Source organism: Berghia stephanieae, chromosome 5 (genome assembly GCF_034508935.2).
Source record: "Berghia stephanieae isolate SIO BIC M18660-M18661 chromosome 5, UCSD_Bste_1.3, whole genome shotgun sequence".
Classification (NCBI taxonomy): Eukaryota; Metazoa; Mollusca; class Gastropoda; order Nudibranchia; family Aeolidiidae; genus Berghia; species Berghia stephanieae.
The window spans coordinates 41,964,664-41,992,163 of NC_088364.1; the positions used below are offsets into that span (position 1 = coordinate 41,964,664).

Genomic DNA, 27,500 nt, shown 5'->3' on the forward strand with positions numbered 1-27,500 from the left:
ATTTCTGTGTTAGCATGCGGATGATAATCGTATATTTATTCCAATTCCCATAGTTTTTAATAAAATATTTAAATTACAACACAGCGTTGATCTCATTTGATTCATTGATAAAAGAACAAGAAACTACAAAACAATACATTTTTGTTCGAGCTTAATAGACTCTCACCGACGTGTACTTATTTGCAGGCCTGAAACCCCAATTGCTATGGGCTCATTGTTGTCATAGATGATGCGGCACAGGTAAATCATGACACAGACGCATCGCTTCGATCGGAGCAAACAGCAAAAATATGAAGACACCTGATTTTTTATGAAAAATTATTTACGACCCTTTTTATTTTCGTTAATCTTTAAAGACTGTATAAATTTAAGAGGATTTTTATCAAAAATAACTAAAACATTTAATTGACATGATTTTCAACCACTATCAATTTAGTTTTCAAAGAAATTTAGATTAATTTTGTCCCAAATAATGACTATCTTCCCACCCTTTTATAATGACCAAAAAAATATAATAAAATACATATCATATACCATATTTTTTCAATTCAGTTGAGAGCGCACGATAAACTATAGAAGCGTGTACTGTGCATACCGTAAACAACCGTGAATGCCACCGGCAACTTTTTTTTTAAAAAGGGAAGGCATAAAAATGGCATCAAAATCCAGAATTATTTTTTTGGAACTTGACAGATATGAATCAAGAGATGGAAACATCACATAATGATGGCGATGATGGAGCGGGTCAGGTCAATGTTATGGAGCGAAAGGAAAAGGTATTGTTAATAATATTGTGTATGTGTTATGCTGGACCAAAAGTATGGGAAGAGTTTTGTTTTAATTTATTTCCTTTTTCTCTCCCTTCCGTTTTTTCTCTTTTATATTTCTACCTTTGGATAGGACGCCAGTCTATCGCAAAGTACTTTTCGCCAGATCTAACAGATCTAGCTACCCATTCACAACTTCACCCTGGATCGATCTGGTCCCTTTGGCGTGTGAAGTGAGTGCTCTATCAACTGAGCTATCGGGACCCCCAAATATTCTATTGGGATTTTTTAAAATACAGACGTTATAACTGTAATTTTTGAAGGAAGATATATCTAGTATGTGAAAACTCATATTATTTGATTTTCTAAAACACCAAACGAAATTTAATTATTATTGCATTATTATTGTATCATTAAATGACAACAATGCGATAGAAAGGAGTGGCGACAATCACAACAGACAAAAGAAAACAAAAATAATTCGGACTGGCGGGTTCGATACACACACACACACACACACACACACACACACGAACACATACACAACGCACACACAGTCGTCACATTCATTTCAAACTGTAACCTAGAAGAGGCAGGGCTGAGGATCCTCCTAAAGGCGGATTTCCGCCTAATTGGTGGTTTATCCCCGCCCATCCCATCACAATTTCGCCTTTTATTAATTTTTTTTTAAAGAATAAAAAAGACTCACGACAAGCACTACTTCAACATCTCTACCGCCACTACTATTACAACCACTACACATCATCATTCCTACCATCACCACTACTACAACCACCACAACAACAGCCACCAATCATCATTACTATCATCACTACTGCTACTACTACTACTACTACTACTACTACTACTACTACTACTACTACTACTACTACTACTACTACCACTACAGCCACCATCACATCATCATCCCTACAACTACGACCACATCATCATCCCTACCACCACTACTACTACAAGTACCACCACACCATCCCTAAGACGACTGCTACTATAAACGCAACCACATCATTCCTACTACCACTACTACATCTACCTCCACATCGTCATCCCTACCACCACTATCACTACAATTACCACCACGACCACAACATCGTCCCTAACACTGCTACTACTACCATCACAGCATCATCCCCACCACAACTACTACAACCAACACATCATCATCCCTACCACAACTACAACAACAACCACCACATCATCATCCATACAACCACCACCACCACATCATCATCCATACAAGCACCACCACCACATCATCATCCTTGCCATCACTACCACTACAACCACCACCAAATCATCACTCTACTACAACCACCACCACATCATCATTTTACTACCACTACCACAACAACCACCACCACATCATCAACCCTACCACAATTACCACAACCACCACCACACCATCATCCCTAAGACCACTACAACTACAACCACCACCACATCATCATCCCTACAACAACTACAACCATCACCATCACCACAACATCATCCCTAAGACCATTACTACTACAACCACCACCACATCATCCCTACCACCACCACCACCACATCACCACCACGACTACAACTATCACCACATCATCATCCTTACCACCACTTCAACTACAACCACCACCACATCATCATCCCTACCACCACTACTACTACAGCCACTACCACATATCCCTATTACAACTACTACAACCACCACCACATCATCATCCTTACCACCACTACTACTACTACTCATCCACTACCACACCATTCCTACTACCACATCATCATCTCTATCACAACTACTGCAACCATCACCACATCATCATCCATACTACTACCATTACTACAACCACCATATCTTGTAATTACACTTCCAAGTTATGAAATTCCTCCAAGTGGTGTCAGAAATTGCCGCGAGACACATTTACACAATACGTTTAATGAAATTCAAATCAATAGGTTATTTACGCATGGATGGCTATTGATCTCGCGCTGAAAAATGTCCTCCTTTTTGTGATCAGTCATTGTCACCCCCGAATAGGGGTGATATCTTTATTTCCTCATCCTAGATCATTGCCATTGCGATGTTTAGTGTTTAGCAAATTTTGAAATTTACCCCTAATAATGGAATCGTCCAGGACGTTGATGAATATCACGCAACCCCTACTTCTCCCACCCCACACACGAGAGGGCAGTTAGTGGTGAGGAGCACTCGTCTGTGGTGAGGAGAGAGATCGCCGTCTGTGTCGTTAAGAGGGAGATGGGTGTGATTATTTAAGTGGGATGGGTGGTGATTAGTGGAAGAAAGTATGTGAGAGAGGCGAACTAGAGTAATCGTACAAGCTTCGTACAGCTGATCGTGACTTTTGATCCGCACACTTTTTTGAGACCTAGATTTTCGAAATTCGTTTCAATACGTTAAATGCGTGAATTACGCAATCACAGTTTTTATTGCCTCAACCGATGTTTCATTTTGCTTCCTGAGACAGAAAAACAAGGTGGCAGCTTATTTTTCGCTCCATATAACCCAAATTGCTTTCCTAAAAATCACGATTTCTGTGATTATCAACTTTCCTTCTTCCCTGGGACAACGCATGCGGATAAAGGGTGAAAGTGGTTTTCCAACTTTAGCCGTGTCGTCTGCTTAGTATAATATTACGATTTAAATATCTTATTTATAGAGTACACAATGGGGGAAGAAAGGCACCATTGGCATGGCTTTTGTGGTTTCGGCTGAAAGCAGGTGTGCGGAACGATGTACTCTATCGCTCGTGTCGGTCATCGAAACTCACACCTTTGACGAGATGAGTTATATTATTTTATCCCGGCAACTCAGCATATTAAGAAACCCTTGTTGAAGGTGGTTGATGGCCACGCCAACCATACCTCACTTATTGAGACTTCCACAATCTGCGAGGAAAATGGCATACTTTTATGGAAGTGGTTATTCAGTATCAGATACTGAATAGTGCTTTGCCACTATTCAGTATCCATAAGGAACTCTTTTTTATAGAGAGAGTGAAAAGTGCGACAATCTCGGTTGAACTGCTGACCTACTTCCAGATTGAACACGTGCAGTAACTGACAGCCCGATTCAAAGTTGTAAAAATATTTTGATCGAAATTTTTAAATTTCTGCTATCGTGCAATTAACATAGTTCAAAATATCAAAATAAGAGAGGCAGTCAAATACATTTTTTAATGTCTGAATAGACATGATTAAATGTCTCTAAGAGTTCAGTGACACCATGGCATGGTGGATATAAGCTGTTTGACTCTGAGCTTAAGGTTCCTGAGTTCAAATCCCGGTAAGGGTAACTTTTTTTTTTTTTTCCCAATATTTTTTTAAAATTCCTTCTGTCTATTTATATTTTTTAAACTTTTGTTTTAATAATTTTATTTGCTTGAAATATACTTTAATGTTGATAATATACTATTGTTCTTTTATTATTATTATTATTATTATTATTATTATTATTATTATTATTATTATTATTATTATTATTATTATTATTATTATTATTAATATTACTTACTTACTATTATTATTATCGTTGTTGTTGTAATCGTCATCATCGTCATTGTTATGATTATGGTTATGCTTTTTTTTTAATCAAGTAGTTGGAGTAATTTAATCAGTTATCGATTTATTACGAATATCTTTTATGTGTTATCATCGCGTTGTTGTTTTTCATTATTGTGCTCTTCTATTGTTTATTACTTTTTAAAATCTTGCTTTTTTCTGTTGTTGTTGTTCTCCTTGTTGTTGTTGTTTGTTTGTTTGTTTTGTCATCTAAGACAAACCCGATTCATTATAAATTCATTTTTAATTGAGCGATGTACTTCCGAGAATTACTTGCCGTATTATATTGAAATTTACATGACAATAATAATAATAATAATAATAATAATAATAATAATAATAATAATAATAATAATAATAATAATAATAATAATATAAATAATAATAATAATAATAATAATAATAATAATAATAATAATAATAATAATAATAATAATAATGATAATAATAATAATAATAATAATAATAATGATAATAATAATAATATATAATAATAATAATAATAATAATAATAATAATAATAATAATAATAATATAATAATAAATAATAATAATAATAATAATATAATAATAATAATAATAATAATAATAATTTAAATAGATACTGAATATTAGACTACAATTGACATCTATTTACTGAATACACGTGGTATTTTTATGGATGTTTCTTTTTTTACGAAACCTGCCAAAACACGCCGAAACCCGACAAAGTTATGGGAAGTAGGCAGCAGTGGGGAGTGAACTTGGGACTCAGGGAAGTGTACACCATTGGGGAGTGAACCTGGGACTGGGTTTCGATTTTAAAAAAAGCAATTACTTTTTTACGAAACCCGCCAATATCCGACAAAGTTATGGAAAGAAAGTAACAGTGGGGGAGTGAACCCGAGACTATGGTTTTTCGGCGGGTTTTGGCGGGTTTCGTAAAAAAGTAATTGCTTCATTCTCGTCTGGTACCCAACTCCGATAGTTCGGCTTCATTTCCCACTGGTATCGATCTTCCATAGTCCCAGGTTCATTTCCACTGATTTCCTCTTTTCACAGTCCCAGGTTCACTCCCAACCGGTGTGCACTTCCCTGAGTCCCGGTTCATTGCCCAATGGTGCCCACTTCCCATAACTTTTGACAATTTCGGTAGGTTTCGAAATAAAAGTACATTCTGAGCAGTCCCGGGTTCAATCCTCATCGGTGTCCAAATCCCAGATTCACTCCCCACTGCTGCCTGCTTCCCATAACTTTGTCGGCTTTTGGCGGGTTTCGTAAAAAAGTAATTCCCCTCCCCTTGGTATTGCTTTTTTACAAAATCCAGAGTCCCAGGTTCAATTCCCACAAGTGTACACTTCCCTGATTCTCAGGATCACTCCCACTGTTGCCTACTTCAATAACTTTGTCGGATATTGCCAGGTTTAGTCGGGTTTTGTAAAAAAGTAATTGCTTTTATGTGAAACTCGCTGAAACCCGCCGAAAACCAGAGTCTCAGGTTCACTCCCCACTGGTGTACACTTCCCTGAGTCTCAGGTTCACTCCCCACTGTTGCCTACTTCCAATAACTTTCTCGGATATTGCCAGGTTTTCGTCGGGTTTCGTAAAAAAGTAATTGCTTTTATGTGAAACTCGCTGAAATCCACCGAAAACCACAGTCTCAGGTTCACTCCCCACTGGTGTACACTTCCATGAATCTCAGGTTCACTCCCCACTGTTGTCTACTTCCAACAACTTTGTCGGATATTGCCGGGTTTCGTAAAAAAGCAATTGCTTTTATATGAAACTCGCTGAATCCCGACGAAAACCAGAGTCTCAGGTTCACTCCGCACTGGTGTATATTTCCATGAATCTCAGGTTCACCCCCCACTGTTGCCTACTCCAATAGCTTTGTCGGATATTGCCAGATTTCGTCGGGTTTCGTAAAAAAGTAATTGCTTTTATGTGAAACTCGCTGAAATCCGCAGAAAACAAGAGTCTCAGGTTCACTGCCCAGTGGTGTACACTTCCATGAATCAGGTTCACTCCCCATTGTTGCCTACTTTCAAAATCTGTCGGATATTGCCAGGTTTGTAAAAAAATAATTCCTTTTATGTGAAACTCGCTGAAATCCGTCGAAAACCATAGTCTCAGGTTCACTCCCCACTGGTGTACACTTCCCTTAGTCTCAGGTTCACTCCCCATTATTTGCCTACTTTCCATAACTTTGCCCGATTTTGTTGGGAGATGGCACATTTCGTAAACAAAAAGTAATTGCTTTTTTTTTTTCAAAACCCGCCGAAACCCAGTCACAGGTTCACTCCCCACTGGTGTACACTTCCCGAATCTCAGGTTCACTCCCCACTGTTGCCTACTACCCATAACTTTCTCGGATATTGCCAGGTTTTGTCGGGTTTCGTAAAAAAGTAATTGCTTCTTTATGAAACTAGCTGAATCCCGCCGAAAACCATAGTCTCAGGTTCACTCCCCACTGGTGTACACTCCACTGAGTCTCAGGTTCACTCCCCACGCTTTGCCTACTTTCCACAATTTTGCCGCATATTGTCGGGTTTCGTAAAAAAGTAATCCCTCCCCCCCTATTTTGTTATTGCTTTTATACAAAACCCAGAGTCCCAGGTTCACTCCCCACTGGTGTACACTTCCCTGAATCTCAGATTCATCCCCTCCCCCCCCCCTACACACACACGCACACACACACACGCTGCTGCCTACCTCCCATAACTTTGTCGGATATTGCCAGGTGTCGTCGGGTTTCGTAAAAAAGTAATTGCTTTTTATTACGAAACCCGCCGAAACCCAGTCCCAGGTTCACTCCCCACTGGTGTACACTTCTCTGAGTCCCATATTCACTCCCACAGCTGCACTCTTCCCATAACTTTGTCAGGTTTCGGAAAAAAAACACCGTATTATAGTGCAAAACCACTATTCAGTGTCAGATACTGAATAGTGCAAAACCGCTATTCAGTATCTGATACTGAATAGTGCAAAACCACTATTCAGTATCAGATACTGAATAGTGCAAAACCGCTATTCAGTATCAGATACTGAATAGTGCTAGCCTACTTTTATATTGTCTTCTGGCACATGCCTCACGCCTACTTCAACCAGGCTTTCTTCGGCTCCGTCAAGTCTGCATGGTTGGCATCCAGTAGACGGCATATCGCTGAGACCGGGGATACTGTTGGCCTGGATACTTTGCGTAAATGTTCCAACCTGTTTTGCAGAAGTGCTCTACCAAAGAAAAGGCTGAATCAAGCTACAGGGCCATTGGCATTTTCCAGTTCTCGTTAGAGAACTTGCGACGAAAAAGATGGACCCCATGCCAAGTGTATCGGGACATGTGTGTGCTAGGGATGGGGTCAGGGGAGGGATGGTGGTGGTGGTTGGGGTGGGGTGCAATTTAGTGAACTTGCTTGCTTTCTGAAGGTCTTCTCGGGACGGAGGAGAGCTCCGGATAGTCGTAGTAGTAGCACCTTTCAACTTGGTCTGCTATATCAGTGCACAGTTTTGGTTGGAGACAAGAGAGCAGTCTCCGATAGAAGAAAATAAATATATGAGGTTGACATCCAGCACGCCAGGTACTGTACTCCCGTGACAAGATTCTTCAAGGGGTCCTAAAATCGTGATTTTTATTTTTTGCAAATGTCTTTAATGAGTGTGTGTGTGTGTGTGTGTGTGTGTGTGTGTGTGTGTGTTTAAAATACTTCCTTTGATAAAATAGCTAACTAAACGTTACTCAAATGAATCTTTATCAAACAATGTATTAATATTGTGGCGGGTTGTGTGTTATATTTGTGGGATCGAGTCCGACCGATAGCTCAATGGTCTGGATTCGAACTAGTATGCGCGCTATGGCTCTCGTTACCAGCTGCGCCACTCAACCTATACCACAAACGGCTCAGGTTTAATCTAGGGGTGATTAATAATTGCCTTAGGGTCCCTTATAACTTAATTGTATTAATAACAAGTGAGTCAAGACAATAGTAACGCCCAATTCAATAATACCAATTCTATATATTAAGTTTAATTAGATTTTTACGGGAAAAGATAGAAAGAATAAGTATTTATTTAATATCAGGAAGAAGAGCTCTAATTGAGTGGATCTAATCTATTATCTATTTATCTATTTACTTTGATATAATCATATGTGTCGGTATGTGATTCATTTTAAAATGGTATAAGCCCGTTTGGCTTATCTTTATCCTGCCGGCTTGCTTGCTTGAGGCAAATGTATCATCTAGTTCCAGGGTTGGCTCCTGCTTGCAGGGTTTTCTGGACTTCACAACAGTGTGTTGTAGTTAAAGACTGACATCAGGGGTTTACCACTATGCAAGGACTGGGAGGCAAGGATTCGGCACGGGCTGGGTGCTTCAAGGACAAGGACCTTCAATTAAGAGTTAAAACAACAAGGTCTTAGAGCCAATCGAGTTTGTCTTTCGCCACCGGATCGTCCTTGAGCGACACATCATAATAGCCTTTATTTGCCGACAAAGGCAAGGAGAAGCAGTAACTCCATGATAATGGTAGTTATTACATTTGTATCAAACATCAACTGACAGTCGAGCTATCTTACATGATGAGAATTTAACAGGGTTGTGTCCCTGGTATTTCTTTATTTATTTTTATTAATTATAATTGAGGTTATGATGTGTGGCCGGCGATTGGCGGTAGGGTACAGACATCCAAGCAATATACATATTGAATATAAATGAAATAATAGCATAGATTATAAACAAATGTTAACTATAGTATAAGATAAATATAGATATAGTTTTGTACAGGTATTCCAACTTACGAACATCCATGGAATAGCACAATTAAAATATATACACAAACTATAATATTAATAATAGATTAAGCATTGAATCCACAGTAATATCTCGTTCCACTTTGAATGTTAACCAATAATTCATTTTACCTTCAGCCGAGAGAAGAAGAACTTTTACAAGTTTAAATTGGAGGGATAGCTCTTCTTTCTTGGAATTCCTAGCGTGTGTGTGATTCAGTTCAGAGATGAATTTGATTTTGTGAATTAAAGGAACGCGTTGTGATAATGGGAATAGCCAATCAGAAGAATGTTCCTGTTTAAGATAGCCAATGATATTCAGATGCTTTGATTAATACGGAGTAACGAAGAATTAGCGGAGAGCTAGACCTTAATTGCAATTTTAGCTACTCTTGAACGAGACAAGAACCTCAGGGCATATGCACGTTGGAGTCTTGTTTGGAAAAGGTAATTAGCAGGAGGTATGGATACAATGGGCAGACAATTTGAACAGGTAAATAAGCCTTAAGCTGAAAGCGAGTGTTCCATTATACAATGGGAAGGTTTCCCATCTATTGACTAATTTTTCCGTTAGCAAAATTTAGAGCCTTATTGGAGAAAAGACTGTCCATGTTTTGAGTATTTTAACTGGAGGTGTTAATCTGCCTTGGCAAATATATATCGTCCACTAAGTTTGAAGTGGTTTTGAATGAGACGATGACGAATGATAAAGAAATCACGCAGTGAAAGAAAATCGCTCGTCACAAATATCTTATTTTATTTTGTTTAAGCTGAATAAGAGTTGTTCTTTGAATACCTTATTTAATGATGGCACATAATACATATCTCAAATAGCTTGTATTATCTTTTGAATATAATGAAAAGGTATCATATGGCAATGTAAAATCGAAAATAACTTGTATAAACTATAAACTATAAACTATAAACTATTGAGGTTGTTGAAAACTGTTCAGAATTAAATAAATAACAGGTGTTAACTGCTCATAGTATGATGAAAAAAAATCCTACACAATTTAATTTCATCATACGTAAATTGCAGAAAAGGTAACTCTGGCAACATTAATTTTTAGTTGCTTTAAAAAAATCCCTGCATTTTTGCGATAAAAGCAAAGACTATTCCAGGTTTCACTTACAGATAATTAATGCGTCTTTCTTATTTAACTGTGAAATGTTTGAACATATATTTTAAACTTTGCCTTTGGTATACTTATTATTGGAGATTGACGGAATAAGGTTCTTTAATTTGTAAATTATCTTTCAGAGTTGTAATGATTCTCCCTCAACTCCCTCTGTATTTGATACTAGATAGAGTAAGGAAAACTAAATGCTCGTTATATGACATATTCCAAGATTTATTAAGTATCTTACTTATATTGGGCTTCAGACACTGCTCCCGCACATAGGTATATGTTTTATGATACCTTTAAAGAAACAATAGAGACATGCTTTTGACCAAATAAATAAAATCATTGTATATGAGTCAACGTGCAAGTACATTTAATTCTAAAACTATTGACATGCACATCGATATCCAAACAGGAATTTCAATTTATGAGGAGCCTTTCATGAAGTGAGTCAATATATAATATTAATACATTGACCATCACCAATCATGCTAGAAGAATAGTGGACAGGAGATCACTTGCTGTGTTTTGTGTCCCCTTATATGTTGTCCGAATGACATTTTATCTCTGTCTCGGAATGAGATTAATTGCTTTGTCCTGACACTGGTCGGAATCCTTGGCTATGGGGAAACAGATGTATAGTATTAGTTTTAGCAGTATATTTTGATTATTAATGCTTTCTGTCTTCCCTTGTAAAATTATCTCTCGATAATGAATTGTAATACTTTTTTCTTTTGGTTGTTGCTGTTTTGAATATAATTTGTAAAACATTGATCGTATTTCACTTGTTACATGTTAGGCAGGATCCTTGATTGTGCCTTTGACTTCTAATCCATCTCAAACAAAGTAAACTGAGGGCTTGCTCTTGGAATATAAATCCATGCCCTAGTAGTACCTTTTACCTTTGTCTTATTTAGTAGCAGGTGCTTTTGACAAAAGTTTACTTTAAGACTACCTAATACATTTTCTGTTTTTTCTATGCCCTGAAACGACCTATATGTGTCACAAACGCCGTAATTTTTTTAAAAAAAAGAAAGCAATCCTTGACATAATGTAATAATTGAAGTACACAAGGATGTTTCGCTCTATATCAGTGTGGAAAATTACTTAAATGTTTGTGGTATTCTAAAAGATTCATTATTTTGTCTTTGAGAATTAATTCTGTAATTCTACCTCACAATAATCTGTAACTTCTAGGTTCGTTTCTATTGCCCTTGATAAATGACGGCAATGTTCGCAAAATTCCAATCTTCTAGAACTTTAATTAGCGATAGAAATTTGTTAAATAAGATGTAAAGGGGATGGTCTATTTATGTTGAATTTTCCCCCAATAAACGAGGATAAAGATCCCCCAGACCAAAGTATTCTGTTACACATAGTGTTACTAACTGTCGATAACTGTATTATCCCAAACAGAATTGCCATGATATAATTCCTATCTTCTTTATTGTCAACGAATGGGGTATAAGCGTGGTCCTCATTTACAAAAACAATACTGGATATTATTGCTCTTGTGTGCTTCTGGTATTATTATTATTATTATTATTATTATTATTATTATTATTATTATTATTATTATTATTATTATTATTATTATTATTATTATATTATTATTATTATTATTATTATTATTATTATTATTATTATTATTATTATTATTATTATTATTATTATTATTATTATTATTAAATATTGGTGGTATTACAGTTGTATTTTTGTGGTTATTAATGGTATCATTTTCTTCTTTCGTTCCATTTACCTTTTTTTTCTCACTTTCATGTATGTTGCCATTAAAGTGTATGAATTATTGGCGAAAGCCTAAGATTAAATAAACTTTTGTTAAGGTTATTTTAAAAAAGTCGAGTTATTGGTTTGAATAACTGGTGTGAGAACCGATGGACTTGTGTGCGAAGCGATTGCCACATGGGGAGCAAAACCCACCCGCCAGAAAACGCAACTGCAGAAATAAGGAACATTGCCCGCTAAACAAACAATGTTTAGAATCAAGTTTAATTTACCAAGCCAGAGTCACCGAAACTAAAACAAGCAAGCAAGAAAAATATGTAGGACTAACGGAAAATAATTTCAAAACAAGATACAACCTCCACACCTCAACATTTAGAAACACTAACAAAAAAAAAAACATCCACAAAACTCAGCGAACATATTTGGAAATTAAAAGACAACAAACTAGACCACAACATTTCATGGAAAATTTTATCTAAAGCAACAGGATACACACCAACATCAAAACAATGTAGCTTATGCTTGGAAGAGAAATATACTACAATCAAACACCCTCATGAAGCCACACTCAACACGAAAAATGAGATGTACAATACATGTCCACATCTTGGAAGTTCTTATTAATCAACTACAAACCGGAACCACTTCAACAAACAACAACAGTCAACAAACCAAACTCATGTAACACACAGTCCTGACGATGGCTGATTAGGCCTGAAACATCGCTGTCGACTGACTCAAACATTGTGGTAAATATTAGAATAATATATATATATATATATATATATATATATATATATATATATATATATATATTATATATATATCTGTATCGTCCTCCCGTTCTGTCTCAGCTTAGTATTACGCATCAGCAGTCGTAACGTCACTTCCCTCGTAATGACGCATGGTAACTTAGTAACGGCCTCTAAACTATCGGAACAATGGCGGACGGCCTTATGAAATATTTCTCCGACGAGCATAAAAGCGTATCCAGAGGAAAAAAAACATGAAAAATCTGATCATGTTTTGACTTTTGCACACTCTGATCACAAGACATGAAAAGTTCTAGCCAGCATGAAGAATAGAAAGTACGATTTTCTTTGTTTAGAACCACGATGGCGTCATTGCTGGGCGACGTGACATCAGACTATTGAATCCAATTTTCATTTAATCTTTAAATAGTATTTTACATCAAGTCAATTGAATCAAGTATGGCCCAGTGAGTATTTATCTTGCCAAGAAACTCTGCCATTGGTGTCAAAGGAAATAGTGAATGTGGGACAGCTTTTGCTTCTTGTTTTGGATTCCTGAGAGATTTTTCAGCAACCTTTATTACATTTGGACCTTGTATTTTGACTCCATCTAGAATATTATGAGTGGAAGTTTCTTCACGATCCAGTTGCTCAATGGATGTATATTTTGGGGCCTTTTTGCGATTTACCTGAATGGTGTGGATAACAATCTTTGTCACAGTATACAGGTTCTTTCGTTTGTTGAACAAGGCTGCCATTAACATGTTCAGGGCCGCCTCTCTCATCCAAATACGTTTGCGACAAACTGTCATATGAAAACCTTGGTTTCCTCTCGAGACAATTTCCTTTATTCATTCCCAGGGGGGAAATTTGTCTTTATGGTCTGTTCAAAGGGGAAGACTGTATTATCCCAAGCGCAAAGTGAGTTGGGGCGAAGTGACTTGCTCGAGGCCACACTAAAGAAGCTGGACCAGAACCTCGGTCATGACTCCTAAGTCCCTTTCTACTTATTTTTAAAAGTTTCGGCACGAGGGATTGAACCCATGATGATCGAATCCGGATCTTATTCTGGGATAGCTTTTCCAATAGTTTGTAAATACATCTTTAAAGGTCTCAATATTGCTCAGAACCAGCAAGTAAGTTGCTCCATAAGCAAAATGTATTTGGGGGAAAATGAGTAAAGATGGTTGTCATTGTTGGGTACCATCAAAAGATTGATAATCTGACTGTCTAGTTTGTATATTACTTGACTACATTTGGCATTCATCCATTGAAATCTCTGTTCTTAATCCTTATAGTGATACTATGCTGCTATAATATGTGGACTGTAAAATTCCCACTGGACAGCAAGTAAAAGAATTTAGAAATGACAAGTTCAAGATAATTTTACTTGCCGACAAGACGCGCCAATTATTTCCCCGCCGTCTGTCTGGATTTTAAGTGATGTATTAATGGTTTGTTATTGACTTAAGAATAGTTTTGAGGCCAACACGTTCCGTGTTTGGTGTTTTGTTCTTTATGAAAGCTGGTATATTCATTTTTGTTTACTATTAATCCTTTATGCAGAGTTGTTATTTTAGCCATTGCGCGCGATTTATGATGAAATAACCACCCCTAATTATTATATCATGTGTCCATTTGTTCTATCAACAATTAATGATTAGTCATGTGTAACGTTTCCCTTTTGTACTTCTCACGATTTTTCATCATTTGGTTTTTATGTAGTGGATATCAGGCTGAACAACGTGATGTAAGCACGTTTTAAAAAAATCATTGGATAGAATGTGCCTTTTTATATACATTTATATTTTTTCTGTCCATTGTGGCCAAGGTTTCCCGGCCGAACGCGATCTGAAAAGAGGATCTGAAAGTAATAGCGGAGGTAGAATCTCATTAAAGTTAGAGCCTGTTAAAAGGAAAAGATGGCAATTGACGGGTCATATTCTGTTGCAGACCTATCGAAACATTAACAATGAGATGGACACCCCAAGGAAAGAGGAAGCGATGCCTGCTCAAGAAGAATGGAAGACATACAGTGGAGAGGGACCTAAATCAAAGAGGACTGTCCCTCTTTTGGCTCAAAGAATAAAAGCTAAAAGGACCAGGCGTGGATAGGTTTGCATTATTTGAGCACTGGAGTCAAAAAATGCATAGGTACTGTTTGTTTTGTTTTTATTATATTTGAGTATTCTATGTCAGTAATACAAAGCTTTATCTTTATCCTTTGTTGATTGGTGTCAGTTAGTGAGAAAAATTCCCTTTTGGGACCATTTGATTTTAGCATTAAAGTCGGATAGCAGTCTTCTATATTCGAATATACGTTATGTTCTTGTCCACGGTAAAATGTCAAATACAGTTATTGGGTATAATAATAATAATAATAATAATAATAATAATAATAATAATAATAATAATAATAATAATAATAATAATAATAATAATAATATAATAATAATAATAATAATAATAATAATAATAATAATAATAATAATAATAATAATAATAATAATAATATCTGTTTTTTTTTATATAGCGCCTTTTTATATCAACAAGCTCAAAGCGCTTAAAGCGTGGCCACTTTCACTTTCACACAAGCATACAACGACTCAAACATGCAATATGAAACAAAGCAATATAATTCTACAGTGTTACATATTGAAAAGAAACGTTTTAAGGTGTTCTTTAAAAAGAATGCTGCATCATTACTGTCTCTGATATAATTGGAAGGAGTTCCAGATAAGGAGTGTCGAATATTCAAACGCATGCTCGCCAATTGTGCGAGTCATTTTTGGCTTCACAAGTATGTGATGATAAGACTTTGATCTCAGATTTCTGGATGGGACGTATAATTTAAGCATGTCATTAATGTATCCAGGACGATCAGAGTGCAGTGATTTAAAAACAATAGTACAAATCTTATATTCTATACGTTTCCCAATGGGAAGCCAATGGAATTCTCGTAGCAAACCCGATGCAGATTGATTTCTCCTCTTTCTATAAATAAGCCTGGCAGCATCGTTCTGGGCTACCTGAAAGTATTTTATTTTGTCTTTATTTATAGAAGGGGGGGGGGGATTGCAATAATCTAGCTTTAACAGAATTAGAGAATTAACTAAAAAGGCAGAGATATCTCTTGTAATGAGATGTATAACACTACGTATGCTTCTCATTTCCATGTACATTAACCTAACGATATGATTTACCTGGCTGGTAAAAGAAAAATCTGAATCAATAAATACACCTAAATTTTGAACAACCTTAGCAGTTTCAATTACTCTATTTCCTAAAACGATTGATTCACACTCTACATTTTTAAAGGATTGCTGGCCAGCGATAAATATTCTTTCAGTCTTACTATCGTTAAGTTTTAGTCTGTTCAGATCCATCCAAGTTTTCAATTTAACAAAGCAAGATTGGAAACGTTCAATTAAAAAATGTAAATGGTCGTAGATTGCTGACTTAAAGATTTGATTATTGTCTGCATAAAATTGGTAATTTAGATAAAATCAGATTCAAGGGGTTCATGAACATTGTAAAAAGAAGTGGACCCAATAACCCCTGTGGTATACCAAATTCCTGATGATGATCAGATGATTTGACATTTTTAATCACAACAGTCTGTCGACGATTCGTTAAATAAGATTTGAACCCTTTTAGCGCCAATCCCTAGATACGAAAAAGACGTTCGAGTCGATTCAACAGAATGTTGTGGTCAATCGTGTCAAATGCAGCCGATAAGTCCAAGATACATAAAATGTTTACCTCATTTTTTTCAGCATTTAAAATCGAATTATTTACTACACTTAACAACGCAGTCTCGGTGCTATGGTTCTCCCTATAAGCTGATTGGAATGGCTCATATAGATCTTGCAATTTTAAATGGAAATTTAATAGGCGAAGAACTGCTTTTTCCAGGATTTTTAAAAGGTTTGTAGTTTTTTAAAATCATTATGGTCTAAATAGGGTTTCTTTAAAAGTGGGGTAATCAGAGCTGTCTTAAAATAAGAGGGGGCGATACCAGTTTGCATTGACTGATTAATTATTTCTGTTATTGATGGAATAAGCTCGTCATTGCAAGAATTTAATACGATGTTGGAAGGGGATCTAGCTCACTAGGTTTATTTCGGGCCTTCATAATTAGATTCTTTATACATTTTTCTGAGACTGGTTGAAAGGAATTTAAAGTACCACCATCAACAGACTGTTTATCTGTATAAAGCTCAAAATTGTCTAAGTTTTTCGAATTGTGTCAAATTTCTGAGTAAACAATAAAGCCAACATTTCAGGTAACTTTGCATCATTGTACAAAGAAGGGAGGGGTGGTGGTGTTGAATTTCCTAGAATTTCATCACATTTTGAGAACAGCTGTTTTAAAGATTTGATATTCTTAAACTTGTTGCCATAATGGACCTGCTTAGCTGCTATAGTTGTCTTTTTCCATTTGAAAGTGGCTGGTCTGAAACGGTTCCAGTGATCTTGTCGGTGTGTCTTCTTCCATAAACGTTCCAATTTTATCGCGCACCAATATCCTCTGTATATCAGAGAACGAAACGACGATGACGAATTTCTCTGGTTATTAAAGGTGGGTGTTTTTCGAGAGAGTTGCGGACGCAAACATTCCAATTCTCTATTGTGACGTCGGCTATGTTGTTGTACAGGTCATGAAGATCACCTTCCAAGTTCTTTCTCAATTCACTTACGTCAATATTTCTCAAATCTCGTGATGTTACCTTTTTCCTGATATTCTTTATTCTTTCATTATTGATATTAATTTCTATTAATTTGTGATCTGTGTAAGTGACGTCAGTTATTGTGGTGTTGTAGAGTTCTTTATTTGGTTCTTTGAATACAACCCAGTCGATGATATTCTCCTTGTCCGTTGTTCCCAGGAACTGATTTGGAGTTATACTCATCTGGTCTCATATAACCATGTCTCTGTTAAAAATAAAAGGTCAGGTTGATTTTGTGATAAAAGGCCGTGTATGTCCTCTGTTTTATTCCGCACAGGTCTTTGTGTATAAAATTTTTAAAACGTTCGAGCTGGTGTTCGGAATGTTGTTTAGGCGAATTGTAATAAAACGGATCAGTAGAGTTAAAAACAGTCAATGGTGGGGTTTGACGATGAGCAGTATTTACAGTGATGAGGTTGGGTGGGGGACGAGGAGGGCGGGGACGACTGGGTAGTCAATGTCCATACACAACAGTTAACGGTCTTTGTTTTCTTACCCCTCCTCGCTGACGACTGTTTGATGATTAGGTTGTATAATGAGATGATTAGAAGAATTCGTCAAGTATGAAAGTTAAAACTGTAATAGAATATTAAAAGTGGTTGTAAACAAAAATATGCACGGTAAACACTTGTAGAAAAATTAAATCCATTGTAAAAATTTAAGAAAATCACAAAAAGTCGCTCGAAATTGTTGATGAAATTTGATAAAAGTTATATCACAGTAACGGCTATTATCTCGTGAAAAATGATATAAAATTCCGTTTAGAAAAAGACAAATGATCTTTTAAATCCAAAAAAAAACGAGGAACACAAACTAAACGTCTGGCGGCTAGGCGTGTAACACAGAGACGTAACATAGACGTAACAACTCCAGGCCTGCACAAACGAGCTCAAGAAAAATACAGAAAATCCATCGACCAATACACCCAACGGCTGGCAATATGTAATTGTGGATAGCCAAATAATATAATAGCCTGCGTTGCAGTGTGTTCCAACACATACGTTGGAAACATTGAACAGTAGCTTTCTGGGAAATCAAAGGATATATATATATATATATATATATATATATATATATATATATATATATAATATATATAATAATAATAATAATAATAATAATAATAATAATAATAATAATAATAATAATAATAATAATAATAATAATAATAATAATAATCTTTATTGTCCAAATTAGAGGCAATTCATGTGAGGTAAACAATGCTCAGTTTGGTTCATGGTATGAACATCAACACATTTACAAATACAGACACAGTCATACACGAACATACACGCTTGCACATTGTTTCTACACATGTATACAAAAGAAATGAGCGTACATACAAACACATATACATACATACATACATACATACATACATACATACATACATACATGCAGACATACATACAAACCAGCATATCATCGTATATGCATGCCTACATTCATACATACATACATACATACATACATATATACATACACACAGACACACAGACAGACAGATAGAACGATACGATATATTTGCTGGGACAGCAGATAACCATATTATAAATATAGTGTCTTATATTAAGAAGAAGATGGCAATGATTGTGATGATGATGATGATGATGATGATGATGATGATGATGATGATGATGATGATGATGACTACGATAATGATGATGATGATGATGATGATGATGATGATGATGATGATGATGATGATGATGATGATGATGATGATAACGACGGCGGCAATGTCGATGATGATGATTCACGACACTGCTTCTCGTTATTTTCATTGGTTGTCTCATTTTTCCACAGAAGAATTGTTAATTAATTTTATGGCGGTTGGAATGAAGGTTGTCTTATGTCGATTTGTCCTACATTTGCTTCTAGATACCGTCTTCCGGAGCGCAGAAGCTGGAATTTTTCGCTCAGCGGATGCCTCTTTTCGTTGATAATGTTAAAAGATTTCTTCTCAACTATATATATATATATAAAGAAAATCAAACATTCTGGTTCTTATTGATGAAGTCAAAGGTCCGGAAAACTGTTGGCAGAAGTTAAAATAAGAAAACTGACTTATTATGGACACATTCGGAGACACAACAACATCCAAAAATCAGTGCTAGAGGGAAAAGTAGCTGGCAGAAAGACACGGGCAAACCAAGGAAGTGGATAGGAAATGTGGAGGCAACAACTGGCAAAAAGATAATCGACTGCTCGGTAATGGCCCTTGGGCGTTAAGAATGGCCTTCCATGACATCCAACCTCTGTAGGGAGACGGAACTACGGTAAGGTAAGGTATATAGAAAGAGAGATAGGGGGATAGAAGGATAAGAAGGAGATAAAGAGAAAGAAGGTCTGGATATTTATTCAACATATTTCTTTCTTTCTATCTTTTTTTCTTCTCTGTCTCTCATTTACACACGCACACACACGCACACACACACACACACACACACACACAACACAAACTCACACCGACGAGTTTCGGAGAGGACAAATAGTTTGGACGAGGGTTCGTGTCTAAACTTGCAAGGGGAAAACTGTCTCGCGAGGCTAGTCTCGGATCTATAGTCTAAGCGTTGCCCTACACGATATGGATGACCAGTAGAATTTAGTGAGAACTAATCACCCAGCCGAGGGTCTTAAAACAATTTCAAAAAGCGTCAAATGCCACCAGCTTCATTCATTCTATTCTATAACCAATGTCCAAACGTAAGCCTTTGGTTTGACATAAACCGCATACAAGATAAAGCTATCAGCATATGGTGTTAACCAAAAAAAAATTTAAAACCCAACAACAAAAAAACCAACAAACAACAACAAAAAACAGAAAACGTTCTGTCAAAACTATACCTTCTGTTAACCAGTTGACTGTCGTACTTTAGAAAGACGCGTATTTAAAAATTAGGCTAGAAAAGTCGTCCTTCAAATACCGATCGATTTAAACGACCCTCATCTTGGCAAACACTCTCAAACCTGGGGCCTCGATCGATTGTGGTCAAATGATTTGGTCAAAAAGGGATCCCTCTCTCGCTAAATGTAAAATGCAATATTTGTGCAATGATTTATTTAAATAGCGCTAAAATCCATAATTGAATTTTGCGCTGTATCACCATCACCATCATCATCATCATCATCATCATCATCATCATCATCATCATCATCATCATCATCATCATCATCATCATCATCATCATCATCATCATTGTCACAGTAACGATTATTCACATTTATTTTATTAACGTTTTATTTTAGCAAGAACTGAATTCATCTCACTCCAGTTATATTTCGGTAGGCTTAGAAAAACTTTACCTTCTAATATTAGATTCGTTCTACCTTCTGTCACGTAGCCACTTATTATAAAAGCTGATAGATCTAATCTTCCTCACTCACTTCTCTCTACAATTTATTCCCTGACGGCCAGACCACTCCACTCCTCATATTACTTCCTCTGTCACCTTTGCCAGTTCAATCACTGTCAAGAATTGATCAAGTCTGGGCCCGTCGGAGGAATACCTGCAACCACTCTCAACTGGAAGTGGAACCCCACACTTCTACCCGCAATCAATAACATTATCATCATCTCATCAAGATCGTATAAGATGCGTAATATCATTATATTCCCATTTGTAACTCTGATCACCATTCATTTATCAGAAGACTCAATTGATTAAATTTCATTATCTTTATTTTCATATCATCTTAATCAATTCGTCATTTGCTCTTTATTTTAAAAATAACTAGTAAATTCTGGACACCTTATTCTTCACATCTTTATTTTATACATGTAGTCGAGTTAGCTCTTTAAGACTCATTCAGACCATGACAATCATCATCATCATCATTATTATCATTTTTGTTTGAAGTCTACAACTACTTAATATATGGCGGATGAACCCCATATGTCACCACGACCTATGTCCATTCATCCATAACGAAATTAATTGAAAGTTACAAAGTCTATTTTAAGATTGACACACATTCAAATATCAGACGCATTAAAATTGAGAATCTTAAGACGTGTAGATAGATAACTGTGACGCAATGCCATTTACACATTACACATGATCTATTATTCACCCTGCCCCTTTCTTTATCATTGATTTGTGATTATCTTTTCTAAGAAAATGTCCCCACCATTACTACACAGCCCGACATTGTGTAGTGTGTAGTTTAATAGCTATCCCGGGTAGCTGCAACGATATTTTAAAGATAATACTGATCTCACAGGATAAAGAAGTAAATGGAAGTTATTTATGAATCCAAACTTGGAAACAAACAGGAATGAACTTGCGATTTGTCAATAATTCTTAGATAGGAATCTCACATTTCAGTCTATGTTCAAAAACATATAAATCAATCAGATCTTACCATCATATTGTCACTTTGTGTTACTGTTGAGACATAATCTTGTGGAAAGAATATTATAATTTAGGACTCCTCTCGTCTTATATTTGTGGCCGTGCTACGACCTGTTAAAGGTAAGAATAGTTTTTCTATTTTTTTCGTTAATTCTAAAATGACGACGGTGATGATGATGATGATGATGATGACGATCATGATGATGATGATAATAATAATGATAATAATGAGAATAATGATGATACTAATAATAATGGTAATAATAATAATAATAATAATAATAATAATAATAATAATATAATAATAATGATAATAATAATAATAATAATAATAATAATAATAATAATAATAATAATAATGATGATGATGATGATGATGATGATGATGATGATGATGATGATGATGATGATGATGATGAGGATGATGATAATAATAATAATATATTATTTTTATATTATTATTATTATTATTATTATTATTATTATTATTATTATTATTATTATTATTATTTTTGTTGAGCGCTATTCCATATCACGAGGAAGTGCTCAGAGGGGCATACAGGGGCATCAACAGTTCGATTTGGAAAATATCAGTCTTAAGATGCTTTTTAAACATAACTTCCGATGAAGAATGCCGTAATTCTTTTGGAAGTTTGTTCCAGAGCGTTGGGATATTTCTAGAAAAGGATCGTCCTCCACATGGCATGTAAGAGTTCTTTCCTTGAGTGACAAGCAATTTTCCATCGGACGACGAGCGAAGGGATCGGGTTGGTGTATACAACTCCAAAGTTGGTTGATATGTGTTGAGGCATTTGAAACACGATGTCAGAACTTTGTACAATATTCGCTCCTTAACAGGAAGCCAATGAAGCTCTTTTAGCAGAGGTGACGTATGATGTTTCTTGCTGTCTTGCATCATTGTTTTGAATTCTTTGCCGCCTGAGTATTCTCTCTCTGGTGAGGTTCAGAAAGAGAGAGTTATAATAGTAATAGTCAAGTTTTGAAAGAACCAATGATGTTATCAAGGTTTTTGTCACATCTGTATATTAGTTTCTAATTTTACCGATTCTGTTAACTTGGAAATTTAGGCTTTGAGAAAAATAGTTTATATTCTGGTCTAATGTCATATTCTATTCATATATCCATCCATAAAGCTGCCTAGATTTTTAACAGCGGGCGAACTTTGCACAATCGAGCCATTTATGTTACATTTGACATTTCCAATATAATTTGTAATATTGGGATGACAATTTCAGTCTTTTCATCATTCAACTTTAATTTATTTATTGTCATCAATTTTTTTTATCATGTACGCACTTTTCGATGGTAAGTAACGTTTGACATAGATCATTTTGCTCTCATGCCATATATTATATTATATTTGTATGTCTCTGCATATAGATGGTAATTGATGTTTCTTAGAATTTTAGTGAGTGGCTGCGTATATAATGTAAAGAGGATTGGTCCTAATACATGACCTTGCGGGATTCCATATTTGTGGTTCCTGGCCTCTGATATATATATATATGTCAGATAAGATTGAATCCAGTTTAAGACGTTCCGTTTAATTCCAAAACTGTTTTGAAATCGATCGACAAGGCTACCACTACCAAAGTAGTCGACAACCAGAGCGGGAGGTCACGAGATGGGAATGGTCAATCGTTTTTCACCTAGATTTATGTCAGATTGGCGTCTGATTATTCCATCGAGGAGATCAAAATGTGCATAGAGTTTTCTTCTTGTTTAATTGTGATATTTGATTTCTATTAAAAGTGTTTTGTTGCCAAGACTCTTTTATGGTGTTTTTACTGAATAATTACGAATTATGTTAGATTTTTTTTAGATTTTTGTTCCGTTCAAATATAAAAATATCAGATCTTGGTCTTTTCACTGAACTAATTCTGGCGGATTGAAAAGTATTCACGATCCAAGATGTATGTCAGATTGACGTTTGATATTCCATCTAGGAGATCAAAATGTTGTACATAGAGTTTTCTACATGTTTATAGGTGATAGTTGATTTCTATTAAATGAGTATTGTAGCCAAGACTGTTTTATGGTGTTTTTACTAAATAATTACGAATATGTTCGAACTTTTAAGATTATTGTTCCATTCAAAAAAAAAATAAATTAGATCTTGGTCTATTTACAAAAATAATTCTGACCGCATTCATGTATTCATGAATACATTTGATCCGGGATGCAAGTTGCTTTCTATTAGCACCGAGCGGTTCCAAGAATGCTTAAGGACCGCGGTTCTACGGTTCCTGGGAAATGAGAACAGCAAGAACCGGTTCTTTTCAACATTGGACATTCAGATGGCAGTAGAACCGCTAAGTGGAAGTGAGAGTGGAGACGGCGTGTTGCCTCAAAACATGAACATTAAGCATGTGTGTGTGTGTGTGTGTGGTGTATATATATATATATATATATATATATATATATATACATGTGTGTGTGTGTGTTTGTGTGTGCGAAGATTGATGGAGCGGGTCAGGTCAATGTTAAGGAGTGAAAGGAAAAGGGATTGTTAATATTTTGTGTCTTTTGCATCCTGGACCAAAATTATGGGAAGAGTTTGTTTTGATTTGTTTCTTTTTTCCTCTCCATTCCCTTTTTTCTCTTTTATATTTCTACTTTTGGATAGGACGCCAGTCTATTGCATACTTTTCGCCAGATCTAACAGATCCAGCTACCCATTCATTGCTGGGTAGACAGGGAGATCAGAAAAAAATCTTGACTGCACCCGGGATCGAGCTCGGTCTCTTTCCGTGTAAAGAGAGTACTCTATCAACTGAGCTATCGGGGCCCCCAAATATTCTAATGGGGTTTTTAAAAATACAGATGTTATAATTGTTATTTTTGAAGAAAGCTATAGTATGTGAAACTCATATTATTTGATTAGTTAAAACACCAAACGAAATTTAAATATTATTGTATTATTAAATGACAACAATGAGATAGAAAGGAGCGGTGACAACAGATAGACAAAAGAAAAAAAATCGGACCTGCTAGGTTCGAAACACACACACACACATACACACTCACACACACACATTCACACACACACTACACACACATCTTATAGTAGTCACATTTTTTCAAAGAATAATCCATTAGAGAAGAGGGGTGATGTCGTCATCATAGATCATTGTCATTGCGATAATTAGTGTGTAGTAAATTTTTTAATTATAATTTTAATTTTATAAGGGAATCGTCGAATGCGTCACGCGACTCCTACTTCCCCCACCCCACACTTGAGAGGGCAGTCCACTGCGAGGAGAGAGAGATCGTCGTATGTGCAAGAGGGGGTTGGCGCGATTAATCACGTGAGATGGGTGGTGATAGATAGAAGTGGAAGAGAGGCGAACGACCTAGGCAAAGAACCGAGAAAAGGCAGTAAAGAAATGAGAATCGATCGCTGGGACCGTGAAAATAGAAAGGTAAGAACCGCCAACGGTTCTCCACCTTGGAACCGGTCCTCGGTTCTCAGCTAATGAACCGTGGGACCGGTTCTTGGGACCGGTCCTCAGCGAGGCACTATTTTCTATAATAAAGCAGGACCTTCCATTTGGAACTCGTTTCCTTTCTCAATAAGGCTCGCGGACAGCGTAGAAAATTTTAAGAAAAGGCTGAAAACCAGTGAATATTAGTAGACGATGCTGAAAACTCATTTTTTCCATAAATTTTTTATCATAGGCGTTTCCTTATTCATTTTAAAATTTGGTTCCCATTTTGTTAATGTTAATTTCATTTTGTAAAATTTGCATAGTTAGTGTGTGCGATTGTTGCATGTGTCTTTTAGGCACGGTATGGGTGTGTTTATGGTTTGTTAAGTATAATATTGTAAAGCGCTTTGAGGCTTCGGCATTTAGCGTCATAGAAGAATACTTTATATAATAATAATAATAATAATAATAATAATAATAATAATAATAATAATAATAATAATAATAATAATAATAATAATAATAATAATAATAATTAATTTATTATTATTATTATTATTATTAATATTAATATTATTATTATTATTATTATTATTATTATTATTAATTATATTATATTTTTATTATTATTATTAATATTGTTGATATTATTATTATTATTATTATTATTATTATTATTATTATTATTATTATTATTATTATTATTATTATTATTATTATCATTATCATTATCATTATTAAGGAAGAATGATGGAGGGAGAACCAATACGAAGTAGGATCACTAGAGACAAGGAAGATGTAAAAGAAGAAGTAGTTTGTCGGCGGTTGCACTAAATAAATCATTAAATATATGGATTAGAAAGAATTAAATAAAAATAAACACTGAAATCAAATTATACACAACCCTTATAAAATCGGAATAATGGGCAGGGTGGGCAAATACCAGCCTGTTTTTTTCAAGTTATATGCTGTATTACCAGGTCCGAAATAATCAAATTTAAATTAGATAATTTCAAAAGTTACTACTGAAACTTGATACTTCGTACTGAAATCAATTTATGCGTATTTTTGATAGATTGCGAACCGCCATGCACCCCGTAATGCATAAACTAGGATACGCTCCTGTTCTTTTTTATCACCCCCCCCCCCCCCCACCACTCCACTCCGCCCACATCGTCATCTCATCGTCACGTCGCCTGACGATTTTGCTGTCTGGCCTCTCTAGTACTAGGTCGGGCGAATTCAAATGAGCCCACCTTATCAACCAGTGAAAACTAAATAGAGTTTTTGGCAAACAAACTTTTTCTTATTTATTGCCTTACTTGTGCTGGTTCCATTGATGTAATGACTTTGGGAGGGTTCCAGTATTGAATTAAATTTATTAATTTTCTAATTTTATATCAATTTAGTATTAATTTGTGTTGTTTTTATATATTTGTTTATCCATTTAAACTATTTCTTTTTTTTCTCGTTTTCTTTAGTGCTTCTCAAAACTCATTTATCTAAATTGTTTTCTTATTTGTTTTTTTGTTGTTGTTGTTGTTGTTGTTTTTGTTTTGTTTTTTAACAATTTAATTTGTTAGTTCTTTTTTTTTAATTCTTAAAGTAATTACCGCTGTATTTTATTGCCAGACAAAATAATTTTGCAAAACAATGTAATTTTCTATTGTATTCCGTCTAATAAAACAAAACACTTTTATTCAAAAGTCACGACTAAATAAATATATAAAATACAACCACCATTTTGGTTTTCTCAAAAATTGAATTAGTATACGAGAAATACTCTTCTGAGAGAGTTGAATTCTAAGTTATAGAGGAAATAAATACGTTTAAAGGAAGGGTGGGCAGATTCCGTACTTGCCCGTCCTGAAGCTAATACATACATAAGATAGTTCGCGATGAAGAGCGGGAAGCTAGGGGTTAGTTGTGTAAGGAGCAAAGATAACAAGGTCGTTATTGTGATAGTCTAACGAATGCATGAGGAGAGATTGGTAACATTATTTCGTCTTAATTGTATTGTACGAAGTATTGGCGAAAGCCTAAGATTAAATAAACTTTGTTTTTGTTTGTCTTATTTCGACTATGGAACTGATACTTGTCATAGCCGACCTGCCTACTTGAAATAAGAAAATAAAAATCGTAGTTTTCAGGGCTAATGAAATCGTAGATATTTTGACTACCTTTAAAAATATCACCGGAATTTTCGTCTGTTTTGATAGATATCAAATTTTAA

At 35.4% G+C, this 27,500-nt stretch overlaps 2 protein-coding genes across 3 annotated transcripts in view; one reads left to right on the forward strand and one right to left on the reverse strand.

Moving 5' to 3' along the window:
* Positions 1-21,618: 21,618 nt before the first annotated feature.
* LOC144972944 (uncharacterized) overlaps positions 21,619-27,500 on the forward strand; it is an 11,039-nt gene continuing 5,157 nt past the window's right edge. The window contains exon 1 of one of the 2 annotated variants that reach the window (XM_078914783.1): positions 21,619-21,938. The gene's annotated coding sequence lies outside the window, so the exon portion shown is untranslated. The remainder of the gene's footprint in view (positions 21,939-27,500) is intronic. The other variant, XM_078914784.1, reaches the window with a different exon arrangement.
* On the reverse strand, positions 22,351-22,737 carry LOC144973943 (uncharacterized). Its single transcript, XM_078916833.1, has one exon. The coding sequence runs from the start codon at positions 22,735-22,737 to the stop codon at positions 22,351-22,353; it is 387 nt and encodes a 128-aa protein (XP_078772959.1).

Excerpts from the sequence above, each read along its gene's own strand:
- LOC144973943 (XM_078916833.1), bottom strand. The coding sequence starts at position 22,737 with ATGATGCAAGACAGCAAGAAACATCATACGTCACCTCTGCTAAAAGAG.